This window comes from Acomys russatus, chromosome 12 (assembly GCF_903995435.1).
Source record: "Acomys russatus chromosome 12, mAcoRus1.1, whole genome shotgun sequence".
NCBI lineage: Eukaryota > Metazoa > Chordata > Mammalia > Rodentia > Muridae > Acomys > Acomys russatus.
This window is the reverse complement of record NC_067148.1, coordinates 18,547,095-18,561,546: the sequence shown is the minus strand read 5'-3', so window position 1 is coordinate 18,561,546 and position 14,452 is coordinate 18,547,095. Positions and strand designations below refer to the sequence as shown.

Below are 14,452 nucleotides of genomic sequence, written 5' to 3'. Positions count from 1 at the left end.
GCTCTAGGCTCAATGAGATACCTTAGTTCAAAATGTAAATGGAGAGTGTTTGAGGAAGACACCTATGCCAACGTCTAGCTATCACACACACACACAGTTCTCAAAGATGTAAAAGGTGTTTTTACAGCATTATGTTACTTGTGTAACTGCTTCTTAAACATGAACATACACCTGTGCAGAAACAATTAGTGTTGCTCAGCTTTCATTGGTCTAACAACAAGGAAATGTTATACTGGATGGCAGGAGTCTAATGATTGAAACATCTAAAATTGCTATTTCACTAGCACATTAATAGAAAAACTTTCTAAATATCAAGTTACTTAAGTTCCATTCTAAAGTATGTGATCAGTGTGACATATATTTAATAAAACTTTTTAAAGTCATAAATATTATTTTGTAAGTTACCACTTTCATTTTTAAAAATATTTTTATTGCCAGGTGGTGGTGCATACCCTTGATCCTAGCACTTGGGAAGCAGAGGCAGGTGGATCTCTGAGTTCGAGGCCAGCCTTGTCTACAGAGCAAGTTCCAGGACAGCCAAGGCTACACAGAGAAACCCTGTCTCGAAAAACAAAACAAAACAAACAAACCAAAAAAGAATTTTTTTAAATTTATGATTGTGGTGGGGAGGTGGGGGGATGGCTATCCACAGATGTCTTAGGATCCCTGAGAGCTGTAGCTATGGACAAATGTGAAGTACTGAATATTTGAACTCGGCTGGATCCTCTAGAAGACCTGGAAGCACTCTCACACCTCTGAGCCATCTCTCTGTTCCCCACACTATTTTCATGAAAACACTATGTACTTTCTGTATCCAGTATGAGAAACACACATGCGGTATGCATCCCTAGATCTTTCAGTTTAGCCACTAATGCTGTCTAATAAACTCATGGTATCTAAACGCTGACAAGTTGCCTACAATGCAGTAGAGTTGTGATATGCAGGTAGGAATGACTGTAGTTATGATTTTAAGAAGTTACCTACAAATGGTTTTGTGGGAATGCAGAGCTTTAGTAGGGAAACTCTTAAAACTACATTTGATTAAAGTGGCTTTGATTATGAACACAGGCAATATGTACCCCTCTCTATAATGTAGATACTTGCAGAAACCATAAAAGGCCCAGGAAAATATGATGCCAAAGAGATAATAACCTCTTCAAAGTGTTAGTTTAAAGCGTTTCATTGTCTTCACAGATGGTGGCCGGGTGGCTCGCAGAAACCCCACTTAGTGAATGCAGCCTTACCTCTAGGTTCTGTGCTCTTTCCTTGCTGAGAGGAGCAAACAGAAAATTCAGGTTGTTGTCATCTGCTAAGGAGCGAAGGTCAAAGTAGTATTTGGCATAAACACTGGCAGGAACATTAATATTAAACTGGAGTAGCTCCAAGAAATGCCTTTCCATCTCATTCCTAGGGGAGGAGGAACACAGCAAAACTCACACAGGACAATTTTAGTCAACTGGGCTATTTTCAAAAGTATCATTCAGAGCTTCTAGAATAGCTTTAAATGCTGTTTTGGAACACGCACAGGCTACCCAGCCAGATTAATATACTAATGTGCAAACAAGGTACAGCTATCCATGGTCCTTTCTGCATCCCAGCACTCTGAGTTTGGGCGGAGGGGAAAAGGTGACAGCCCTCTCATGTGCTCGCTCGTGCTGCTGACTCGCAGGCTCATTCTTCAGAGTTCCATTAGTGCAGCTGTAGGATTCATACTCCACGCGCACTCACAGGCCTGCTAGAGTGAGCAGATGAAAGGAATGATGTATGCTGTTTATTAGCTCTGAAGAACTTGCAGACATTTTCACAGGGCTGGTAACAGGAAGGGGCTTATTGAAGTAGAGAAGCGCCAACAAAAGGAGTGGGCACATCACCACGGCAACAAATGGATCCATCGAGAGCCACGCTATTATCTCTGAGGGGGAAAAACTCTTGAGGCAACAAGGATTCATCTCAAATAAATAAATAAATAACCCACACTGGATGGAAAGGAAATCCCTTCCCCCTGCCCCAGCACACGAGGCTCTGCCAAAGGGCATAATGCAAGTTCCTGCTCACCTTAACACTGCACTAAGGTGACAAACTTACTGTGACGGTCAACATACTCATTGTAACTTTGAAAAGCAGAGAGATCAAAGGGAGATGCCTTGGCCACACTGCACCACTACAGTAGACTATGTCTAGTAGAGCACTGGACCAACCTGGTTCTTATGCAGGGACTGGAACCCCCAAGATGCTCAGCATTTGCTGCCCTAGCTGGGCCAGAGTGTGCACAGAGGGCTGAGATCAGCAAGGTGGGAAATGTAGACGGGGGTTGAGAGCAGCTCTGTGCTGTGACCACACTGACCTTGCTTTGAAGGTTTATAAGCACAAAATTAGAGTAAACCTGACTAGTCACAATCGTCTGCAGAAATTACAGACAAGTTATAAATACTTAAGCAAACATGACAGAGGCTTATCTTAGAACATACCTTACTTGGTTTCTTGGCCTAAATTTTTAATATTTTCTTCGCTAAGTGCCTTAAAAAGTGTCTGATATTCTATATGGAAAAGTAGGTAAAATATGATTTTCTTATTTGCTGAAATTAAAGCCAAACGCCTACTTCCAAAATTAATTTCCTGCTCATATGACAATAAGCCTATAGAAATGTAAATCAGATGTTTTGATAATCAGGTAATCAAGACTTAATTTGCTACTGGAACAAACGTACTTCACTATTCCTTTTATATTTTCTCCACTAATACATTTTAGCTGTGCTGAAATATAGTCCTTCATGGGATTAACATGTCTATCAATAGAGGTTTAATCACTGAGAAAAGCATTATGCCAATAGACTGTGCACCTTCTGGGTTTTTGTTATTTTTTTTCACATGCCTGAATGACATACCATTTATGGGCACAGCACATTCGCTGAGCAGCAGCTGCCTAGGTAACTTGTTCTTTTGAACAGAAACACATCCTAACAAAGCACATACATGGTGAAAGTTAAGAAAACTCTGATAGACACTGATTTTTAACTTTTAACTTAGACTGAAAATAAGGGCAGTGTAAACAGCCAACAGCAGGGGGAGGAGACAAATGTGTGTCAGCCCTGCTGTTGTGCTCCCCAGTCCTCAAAGGCAGCTGTCAGGAACATGGCTCCTGGAGTTTCTCTGTTCAGAACAAAGGGGTTGTGAGTACCAGAGCCTCAGCCCCTGCAGCAAGTTCACATCTGGGAAACCCAAATATTTTACCAAAGCTTTTCTTATCTTACAACTACAACCCGAGCCTCTGGTATCTGAGTTTATGTTTTAAGATATTTTCAGCTGCCATGTACTGTATATATGATTACACATTTTGCTTGTTTCTCAGGAGCCAGTTTGGAGACAACTGACACAGTGACCAAATTACCCCTGGCCTCAGTAACTTCCAAAAGTATAGCCATTTATTTCAGATTCTTTTGCTGTCACAACCTTTGCTAAGATGTGTAGTGGAAGCTTAGGTTTCTTTAAAAACTCCATTATGTTATGTAAATATGCTTTGTTTTAATCCCAGGTGTATGGGGCTGCTTTAGTCTGTCCACAGCTGTTCACAATGATTGTCTCAAGCTCTGGCAGGACTGTGATCTTTGCCAGCTGCAGAGTTTAATTCTGAGGACTCTGAGAGGGTATAAATACCAGAGCAAGGAGAAAGCAAAAAAAAACCAAACAAAAAACAAAACAAAAAAACCCACCCAAACAAAATTCCAAAGGCGGCGGCTGCTGCTCCCTGTGCCGATGCTGGTTTGCTGGACTGCTAGATAGCTTGACGACTGAGACTGGTAGTGCCCAAAACCCCAGTGACCCTAACCAGCAGGAAGGAGCTGAAGAGAACTACGGCCCTTCTCTCCACTAACCTTTTTCTCCTACTTGGTGTTGCGGTGATGGAAGGGATTGGGGTGGAGAAGGAGATAAAGTCATAAGGAAGCCCAGTAAAACAGATAAAAAATGGCACAACAGAGTTGGCTACTAGTGCCACAACCACTTATGAAAGAGGTCATTTTCACCAAACACTCCAGTTGCTGCCAACAGTTGTCCCTTAGTTACCTCAATCATAAAGTTCGGTAATTTTGACTGACAGTCCTAACTATAGAAATGAGTAACTTCGCCGGGTGTGGTTGTGCACACTTTTAATCCCAGCACTCGGGAGGCAGAGGCAGGCAGATCTCTGAGTTCAAAGCCAGTCTGGTCTACAAGAGAGTCCAGGACAACCAGAGCTGTTATACAAAGAAACTCTGCCTTGGGAGAAGAAAGAAAGAAAGAAGAAAGAAAGAAAGAAAGAAAGAAACAAACAAAGAAACAAACAAACAAACAAACAAACACATGAACTAACTTCTATTATCCTCATACCGTGATCTTCCTATATGTTCAATAGAATCAAGGAGCTTCTTTCATCATAACTACACTATCTTAAGTGTCACCCACAAAGACATTCTCACTGTTAAGTGGTCATTTTCAGAGTTTTCTGGAAACCTCTCTGGTGCCCATCCTGTGTGCAAACTTCTCAGCCTTTCTATAGCACGAGTGCTGACCTGGAAGGCCCACGCCAGTGGCCATTAGTAAGGCTATGCTCTCAGTGATCGTGAGGCCTGCCGAGCATGGCGATGATTGGGCAAGTGCTGAGTGTGCTCATAACTTGGTGAGTCCTCTAAGCTGCTTCTAGAACTGCCTGAGGGGAATCCTGGAGCTTCCTGGTCCATGAGACCATTCTCTAAAAACAACACTTCACATGATAAGGAAGCATTTCCTCCAACTTTTACTGTGTCATAGTTCTGTTATAGACACTCAAATTAAAAAAGGTGGGGAGAGAGGGACAGTAAAAATAAATACACAATTAATGACTCAGGCTGAAGCTAGACCTTATAGAAGCCTAGCGGCTCTGAGACAGGAACACTGGCAGACATACCTCAAAAGCCAGGCACGTGCCCCTGAAAAAGGGTGCAGAACTGGTGACGTTTAAAAAGCAATAAAATATATACTGTGATGTGCTATCCTTGCAAGGGTCACCAAAACCATGAGAAAAATCATTTATCAAGCACATTATTACACATATTACATCACGACCTACCAATTAATGACAAAAGCTATCAACTGTTATAAAGAAAGACTGTAGGTTTATGTCTATTTCCACTGTCTGTTTAAAACAGCCTTCAAAAACTTTAAATTTATGTGAAATTTTATGGGAACAAATTAAGAGTACTAGAAAAACGGTTGGGAAGTTCACCCACACCTCACACACTCACATGTCCTCAACTGTAGTGTCCTTGAGGATCTGGCAGTAGTCGACATTCCACACAGCCTGGTCATCCCAAACCTTGGAGGCGAGAAGGATGGCTCCCAAAACAATTCTTTTCCAGTTGGTGGGGCAAATGTCGATCTCAGCGTAAGTTAAAAGCCTCTCTAAGTAAACCTGCAAAATAGAGTGCTGGTTTTTGAATTAGTTCAGTGTTGTAAGCGCTGAGTTTATGACCGAGGCCTCCGCGGCAGGCAGTGCCTCAGCACCCATCTCTGTGCCTGTCCCTGAGTACAGGCGCCCTGAGGAATGGCGCTAATACTGTCTTCATGATGTGGAGCAGCAGACAGGCCCAGTGCGGATTCTGGCTGTTCACTAAGTCCCAAACCTCTCGCATGTGAGTTTACATGATTTTATAGACATGCCAGACTTAAAAATGGATCAAGCAAAGTCACCTTGAGCACATTTAAATCGGTTCCAGTTCTCAATAACCCTTGTGTGGAACTAGGACAAGAGAGCCTCCCAGTGGCTGCTGGGCGCAGCAGCACCACAGGCACTCAAGGATGCTTGTTCCACAACCCTCTCCACCTGCCTCTCCTAAGAAGGCATTTTCTCTCTTACATAATCTGCAATGTCGTTAATTCTCTTGGCTTTCTGGTGGTAGCAGAGCTGCCAGTCTATCCCTGGGACTCTTAACCCTGCCAGGCAGATCAGATTGTGAGCCATTCTCATGAATGAGCTTAAACTTACCAAATGCCTATGCTATAGGCAACTGGCTGAGATTAGTTAGTAAAGATTGTGGAGGAAGCTGTGAGCTGTTACCTCAGAAGTTTCTCTGCAGAACAACACACAGCTGTCCCTTGGTATCCTAGGGAGATTACTTTTAGGACCAGATTCTGCAGACGCGTAAGAGCGTTATATATGGCAGTGTTTGCATGTACCTCCTTCCTTGCTTTGTGAGACAGGGTACCACTATGCCTGAACTCATGATCTTCCTGCTTTAATCTCAAGTGCTTTGATTACATGTATGAGCCATGATGCTCAGTCCCATATGTTTCAAATCACCTCCAGATTAGTGACAATAAAACTACAATATAAATGCTCATGTAAATAATACTGTTTGGAGAATGACAAGAAAAGCTCCCTACCAAATATTTGTGATCTACAATTGGTAGAAACCAGATGCTGAGCTCAGATGTAGAAGGCTGTCCATACGGTATATAAGTGCCCCCCCTCCATCCCCCACCAGGGTTTCTCTGGGTAGCCTTAGCTATCCTGGACTTGCTTTGCAGACCAGGCTGGCCTCGAATTCACAGAGATCCACCTGCCTCTGCCTCCCTGAGTGCTGAGAATAAAGACATGTGCTACGGCAGCCAGCTTATAAATACTTTTTATCAAGATAAAAAGGCAAAAAAGGTTTACTTTTAAGAGTCACTTTTTAAAGGTCATTAGACTAATAGCTTTTGCCCCCTTTGGTAATGTACTAGATGTACCAATTTGGTAATGTACCCGTTTTTCACAGAAGTACTCAGAGAACAATGGAACACTGGCAGGCCTTGGCTGCCCAGTCCTGACTGGCAGGCACTAGCACTCAGTCTAACACTCGTCCTTGGTGTCAGTGGAAGATAGGACTTTCTTCTCCCCAAACCAAAGCCAACTCTTCTCTTTGGTGGGCCTGACTCCATCCCACTGTGCACAACACTCTTCCCCAAGTGGACTTTTTTTTTTAATGGGAAGACTTTTTCCCTCTGCTAGAGATCCGTTCAAAATAAATGTTATTTACTCAGATGTCACTTCCCACAATTCCAAGTGCTGTTTCTCAGGCTCACCACAGATCATGTGCATGCAGGGCCCCCTCCAGCCCACTGCCTAGAGTACCCCCTTGTGTCTGCCCCTGGCTGCTGTTACTGTTCTGAATTGGCTCTTGCCAAACAGCTGTAAGTCAGTGCCATCACCTACAGATCCGGACTTTTTCACTTCCACTCTCCAGCTGCCTTTACTGCAGTCTGCAAGCAGTGCCTACTCTTGCTATCTCCTTTGGTATCTCGCGTTTTTCACTGCTCGCCTGTGTCATGTGTAACATCCTCACACTCGGCCTGCCTCTATTCGACCTCCATTTACAGTCTACCTCTCCAAAGACAGGTAGGGAAGGTCCTGAAGTAAGAGAATTTTTTCCCCCTTGCTCAAGGCTTACCAAAAGTTACCAATCAACTTGGAGCCTATGTCTCTTAATTCTCTCCCTTAATTCTCCTTAGTCCTCACTCCCACCACATGGCCATCCTGTTTTTCTTGAGCACATGGAATATTCTTGCATCATAGTCTTCCCCAGTGGTTCTCAACCTTCTTAAGGCTGCGACCCCCAGCCGTAAGATTATTTTTGTTGCTACATTGTAACTTTTGTGTTACTGTTTTGAATTGTAATGTAAATTATTTTTGGAGCTAAAGCTTTGCTAAAGGGGTCATGACCCACAGGGTGAGACCCACTGGTCTTGGCACTGCTCCATTGCCTATAATGCCCAAGCTCCTTGACTTTCTCTTTGCAGTTAGGCCATTGTTCAAATGCCACTTCTCTAAGGAGGTCTTCTGCTCATCTATCTAAAACAGAAAACTCTTAAGTCACTCAGAAGCCCTTTACCATGCTTGACTTTCAAGGCATAAAGTAACTACCTGAAATGAACATCTGCAAAATATCAGTGTTCTTCTTAACTAGAACACACACCCTTAAGGCAAGACTTTTGTGGCACCTGCTCCCTTCTCTGCCCTGGTGCTACAAGTCCGGTGTGTATGCTTGCAGCCTTTTAGCAGCATTTACCATTCTGGGAACACTCTTCTCTGGCCTTCTCTTCCTCATCCCTGGATTTCCTCCTGGTGTGCTTGGCCTCCTCCCCTATAGACCTGTCTCCTAAACACTGATGGTAGATCTGTAAGGGCTGCCTCTTCTCATTGCTAGAGTTCTCTGCATTTCAACAAACACTTTTACTACTTTACCTCTGACTCAAATTCACTCTGCAGTCCTTTGTATTCAAAGGACCAGGCAGCTACTCCTTTCTTCTGCTGTTTACAAGGACCTCTGCCTTCTTCTTCCAACCCAGTTTACTTCCTGCATTCCCTACCTCTCCAGCAGAAGTGCCCACTGGTATTCTACTCACACACAGAGTACATCTCCTCTTCAGAATCTAACTAGACGCTAAAGGAGGAAGCAGGAATCTTTCCTCAAGGCCAGGCACTTGACTTTTCACTATGCATTTGCTGCAGGAGCAGTAAAACCCCAACCACCTGAACAGCTTGCATTATTCAAAATGACAGTCTTACTACAGGCCTGCTGAATGGATGATGTAAAGGTGAGCACGCAGCTGTAGCCTAGCAAGTTCACAAAGCCTTTCTAAGAACTATTGGTACTATAATCCTGGGCAACTTGAGAGGCTGAGTAATCAGCAGAGGTGGATTAGCACCCGTCATCTAAGGAACAGAGAACAGGACAGGAATCAATCACAACACGAGTGCTTGGGGAACACAGGCTGGCAAATACCTTAAACTGCACTCAATCTGTTTCAGTGAGCCATTTGGGTTTGTTCCTGCTTCCCACTCCAGCTCCACTAACATGCCCTGCGCATGTGTACTGAGGTATGAAGGAAGAACTCTTACTGCCTTTAATAGTGATTATTTTGTGATAATAAAAGCAATGGCAATATTTTAAATGAGAGTGACAAAAAAAAAAAAAAATGAGAGTGACTTAAATTCAAATATGTGTCTTTGCATTCCTTCAGAAGGCGCCTCTTACTAATGTTCCTATGATAATCTCAGGCATTACTCCAGGTACAAGTTTTTTTTTATGAGGGTTGACAAAAACAGAAACAGCTTACCAATGTCACTATTGCACATTCTGCTGTCAGCTGTGCAGCACTAAAAAGTGTACGAACAAATCTGTAAATAAATTTGTGTTCAGGGTCATGCTTAAAGTACTCCTCTGGAACTTTTTCTCTCTGAAAGAAAAAAAAAATACAATATAAATACTGATTGAAGGAAATTTTAAGTATTCTTAAGATAGCAGTCTGCACATTGTGCCCACCCGTTCCTTAAGATAATTTCAATTGGGTAGTATGGCTGCCTTTAAAGCATTTATTGTGCACATTTGTGTATCTATGGGGGGCATGCACAGCCGTGGTGTAAACAAGGCCAGGGAACAGCTTTAATCAGAGTAGGTCCTTTCCTTCGGTCAAACACAGGTCCTCAGGTTTGGCAGCAAGTGTTTTTACCTGCTGAGCCATCTTGATGGCCTGCATGGTATAACTTATTTTGTTTTTTCTTTTCCTTCTTTTATTTGTTTGTTTGTATGCTTGTTTTAAGGCAGGGTTCACTTTGTAGCCTGGTTGTCTATGTAAATCAGGGTGGCCTTGAATTCACAGAGATCCACCTGCCTCTTTCTCTTGAGTCCTGAGATTAAAAGTGTGTGTCACCACGCCCAGTGACTTTCAGTTTATTCAATATTAACAGTGTGGGCACTTATAGTCAATTGGCAAGAATGACATTGCAGGCAATGATGAACCAATCTATAATATCAGTTCCATAAAATATCAATGAATGAAGTGCTCTGTGATTTCTGTAGAATAATGAGATCACCTAGCCTGTATCTGAGGATGTACCCACTGTGCAGCAATATATGGCTGAACAGAATTATTCATACATATCCATCATTTATTAAAGGAACACACAAGCAGCTGGGCAGGGTGGCATATGCCTTTAATCCTAGCACTCTGGGAGGCGGACACAGGTGGATCGCTGTGAGTCCAGGACTGCCAAGGTGACACAGAGAAACCCTGTCTTGAAAAACAAAACAAAGAATAAAAATAAAATAAAAAACAAAAACAACAAACAAAAAACCCAACAATACACACACAAGCACGAGCTCAGGAATTTGATACCCTTCTATTTTCCTCCATAGACTCTCCCAATTCTTTTTATGCTGAAATTTACTGATCCTAAAGTATCACAGGGTCACACTTGTCTGCAATAAACTTTAAAAAAAGTTCAATTTTTAAAAGTTTCCTATAGCCATAAGGCTCTTAACACTGAATTGTCCATATAAGTCATCAGTCATGTATCAAGAGTGGCTACCTTATGCCTGAGGAAGTGACTTCTAAAATGTTTATAGGTTTTTTGGTTAGTTGTTTTCAAGTTAGGGTCTTACTATGTTGCACTCACTATGTAGCTATGTCGACTAGCCTTCAAGTCACTATCAATGTACTGAAATTACAGATATACCCAAACCACACCTGGCTTAAGCCATTTTAACCAATTTAAAAGTTTCCCAATTTCCTTGAGAGATTTTTACATGTTTGTTGGACTTATTTACAATATTTATACTACTTGGTGTTACTGAAGATTATCTTTTGAAAAGCTGAATTTTCTATTATTTAGACAGTGCACTTACTTTCTTTAGCTCACAGCCTGAACAAAGCCCCAGCCAGTTGCTACTCTATCATAACCATGATGCAACACTCCTAACTCAAGCTAGAGACTGGTTTTTTCCTAGCAATCAGCTGCAAAACAAGCAAGCATGAAGCTAACACTATGCTAGGAAAGAAAAATACAAGTAAAAAACGCAAACAAATCCTTACTGTGAGTGGATGTGATCGCTCATCGAAAATGTCCAGGGATCTATTTGCGTCTCTGTAAAATTTAAAAAGTGACATAGGATATGTTAGTATCGTAGTTAACAGCCGCTGGATATAAGGGAGATTGACAGGGGAGCCTGGCCTTTAACAATGTAAGCAGTTTACAGTTCCTCCTGAATTGCAGTCTTTTTTTTTTTTTTAATTTATTTTTTTTAATTTTTTATTATTAATTTATTCTTGTTACATCTCAATGGTTATCCCATCCCTTGTGTCCTCCCATTCTTCCCTCCCTCCCCTTTCTGGATTCCAGTCTTAAAACCTTTTTACTCAGTACTGTGGCATCTTTGCCACTTAGTGTGCCTGTAAAGTACTGGCACCCCTAAACAGGCAGTGCCAATAACCAAATTATATTTTTCTTCTTCATATAAGGCAGCAGTGGACATTCAAGAACTTAGAATTTTGATGTATGTGAACAGAATGTAAATTTCACAGGTTTCTGCTTTTCTTTACTTCTTCTCTACATTATGTATTTAAATCATGTATTTGCTTCTTATAAACAGTATGAACTAAAAGTTAACTGCCTCTTTCTTTTAAAACACTAGTTTTTTAGTGTGTGTGTGTGTGTGTGTGTGTGTGTGTGTGTGTGTGTGTAAAGGTTCATCAAACAAATAAACCACACTTGTTTACAATGTTAAAAACTCTTGTTTTCAGTGCTTAGCAAAAAAGTGTGAGCACTGAAAAGCTGTAAGATGCACAGGGGAAGGCACAGGTTCCCAATCTTGGCTTTTAGAAAGCTTTGACAAATTACGTTTTCCTCAAAACGACAGGCCCACTACATTCAGTCTTGAGAGTGCTTACACATGAACACGATGCTGTGTAATAAGGGGCTGGCTGAGCTCACAGGTAAGTCACAAATGCTGCCTGTGAACCTGCCATTTCCTCATTCAGAATACTAAAAAAGAAGGGTCAGGGTTTTGTGACATTAGCTACCCTGCTTCATCAAAGATGTGTAAGCGCAGCAGTGGGCTCAAAAAACAGACATGCCATGGCAATGAGACATAATGAGGGGACTGCTGGCGGAGCCTTGGTTCACGGTTTTACACTCATCACAAATGTATAGCAGTCAGAAGCAGGAGATGCTCCAATACGGTGAACAGTTTGGGGCCCACGTGTCTCCTGCTCAGGCAATCTCCTGCTGATTACAGAGTCCTGTGCAAATGCTTACACATCCCCTGTCATTCACGCTTCTACCTAAGAGCCTTCTGTCCTGTGCACAAAGGGGAATCACTTTTGCCATACGACAGGACGGGTCAGGGAAGTATGTCCTGTGTCACTGACGACCGAGGCAGAGCTCAGTGAGTTTGATGTAAAGTTCGCCGAGAGAGAAGATTCTGCCGCGGTGACGCATCCATCCTTATGGAGCTTTAGTGCAGTACTAGAGTAACAAAAGAATCTCAAAGTGGGGCACATGATGCAAATTCACAAAGAACCAGTAAAAAGTTAAAAAAAAAAATCTGAAAGCCTTAAAAATAACTTCCTCTCAAATGTGTATGAGTGAGGACTGGCTTCTTCTTTAAAACAAGCTCAAAGTGAAGACAGAGAAACATGAAAATCTACTTGTCTTTCTACTAAGTTATACATTAAAGAGGTGTATAAAATGCAAATGAGATGCTTTCTCTCAATATTTTGATGCAGAAAAAGCCATTTCTCAAAACAAAAAAATAATGTTAGCAAGATGGTTCTTTGCTGTGATTTTTGATTATCACAACAGGAGCAGACAATTAGAACACTGTTAAACATCCTATAATGCATGTAGAAGAGACACCACAACAAGAAATTAAGTCATAAATTAGTAGAATCAAGTTCTAAAAACCCTGTCTGGTTACAATGTATTCTTTTAAATCTCAGTATTTATAAACCAGCAAGGATCAATATAATAAAGCCATACTTCTTAGAGTCTTCGATAATTAGAGTCTTTAAAGGGTCTAAGAACAAGAAACTCTAATAGAAGATTCATTTCTATATCTTCTGGTGTATATGGCTACATCTTAATATTTGGCATTAGCAAGGTAACTGGCTGGAATAGCACGGCAGAGTTAAAGATGCTCACCTGTTCTTTATGTGGTAATATATTGCTAAGGTCACACTGTGGAAAAAAAATAAATTATTTGAAGCAAATTATTTTATCATTTTTAAGCAGAGCTGACTTTCTGAGAAGCCCTGAAGTCTTGCAGTGAGAATGGTACCATAAAGGCCATTTCCAGTGCTCTGACTTCTTATACAACTAGAAGCAAAGACCAGACATAGGATTTTAGAAGGCATGTTTCTGTTGACTACAGTCCTGTGCAAATGCTTACACATCCCCCTGTCATTTGCCCTTCTACCTACAGAACCTTTTGTTCTGTGGAAGTTATAGTGTTTGTATATATGTTTAAATTTAAAACAGCAGGCATTCCTAGTTAGGCCTTAGGTTGCAGATGATTTACAGTTCACTACCCATTTAACTAGCATAGCTCATTAGCTTTCTACAGTAAGGAAAAGCTCTGCATACTAAACAAAAGCATTTGAAATCACTTCTGTAGCATTATTAGTAGGAACTTAGTAAATGTGAGTGATTGCTCACAAATCTGCTGATAGGGCTGGCTATCCTGAAATAAGTAAGTAGGGCTTTCAATACAGCACAAGAGTATAGTATTAATGGCAGGTATTTCCAAATTAGTTTAAGAGAAATATTAATAAGTAGACACAGTCCTTTAGGTACTATATTACTCTACTCCTAAGTTTGCCACAGATGATGTGAATGAGGGAACAAAGTGTTCTTTTTGCCATCTGCCCATACCATCTAAAATAAAAACTCGAACTATTTTAGGGAAGGCAAATCTGAATTTTAGAAGTAGTTGTAAATATTTTAAATTTAAAGTTTTGAATTTTGTGACATTGTAGATGGATACTTCTATAGTGCTCAATTTCACCCTCAGACTGATTTTAAAAATCACACACAAAAAAACGGGTTCTGAAAAGGACCAGTAAGACTTACATAACAATGCATCCAACAACCACTTTTATAGAAAAGGGAGGGAACCAATGTTTAAAACTGATGAATCTAAGGTCCCACCAAGTAGGCAGGCAGTTTTTTCTTCTCACTAAGCAGTGGCTCCCAAACTTTGCTTCACACCAGAGTTGCCCCGCTTTAAAATTAGCACAAGGCATTCTGATCAGTTGGGATCGGACAAGACTTAGGTATCAAGATTACTGTCAAGTTTCCAGGGTGATTCCGCTGTGCAAAAAAGTTTGCTACGATCAAAGGACTTGCTTGGGCACTTTTTGTCCATACACCCTTTGCCGGTGCACTTTTTTCACATGCACTGCCTTTCTTAAAGGCACCTGAATGGCTCTATGAATTGAAGGAAAGGCAAAAAAGAGAAAAATACACGTGCTCGCAGACATGCACTTTTAAAGATTTACTTAGGAGTGCTCTACCTACATGTACACCTGCATGCCAGAAGAGGGCATCAGACCCCAGTATAGACGGCTGTGAGCCATCATGTAGTGGTTGCTGGGAACTGAACTCAGGAGCTCTGAAGAGCAG

At 41.4% G+C, this 14,452-nt stretch overlaps 1 protein-coding gene across 2 annotated transcripts in view; it reads right to left on the bottom strand.

Annotated features, from left to right (window-relative positions):
- Ccnyl1 (cyclin Y like 1) overlaps positions 1 to 14,452 on the bottom strand; it is a 37,788-nt gene that overhangs the window by 2,826 nt on the left and 20,510 nt on the right. Inside the window, exons 5-9 of one of the 2 annotated variants that reach the window (XM_051153946.1) lie at positions 12,974 to 13,009; positions 10,867 to 10,918; positions 9,112 to 9,231; positions 5,259 to 5,425; positions 1,245 to 1,407 (exon numbers count right to left, since the gene is read on the bottom strand). In XM_051153946.1, coding sequence (XP_051009903.1) covers positions 1,245 to 1,407; positions 5,259 to 5,425; positions 9,112 to 9,231; positions 10,867 to 10,918; positions 12,974 to 13,009 — 538 coding nt within the window. The remainder of the gene's footprint in view (positions 1 to 1,244; positions 1,408 to 5,258; positions 5,426 to 9,111; positions 9,232 to 10,866; positions 10,919 to 12,973; positions 13,010 to 14,452) is intronic. The other variant, XM_051153947.1, reaches the window with a different exon arrangement.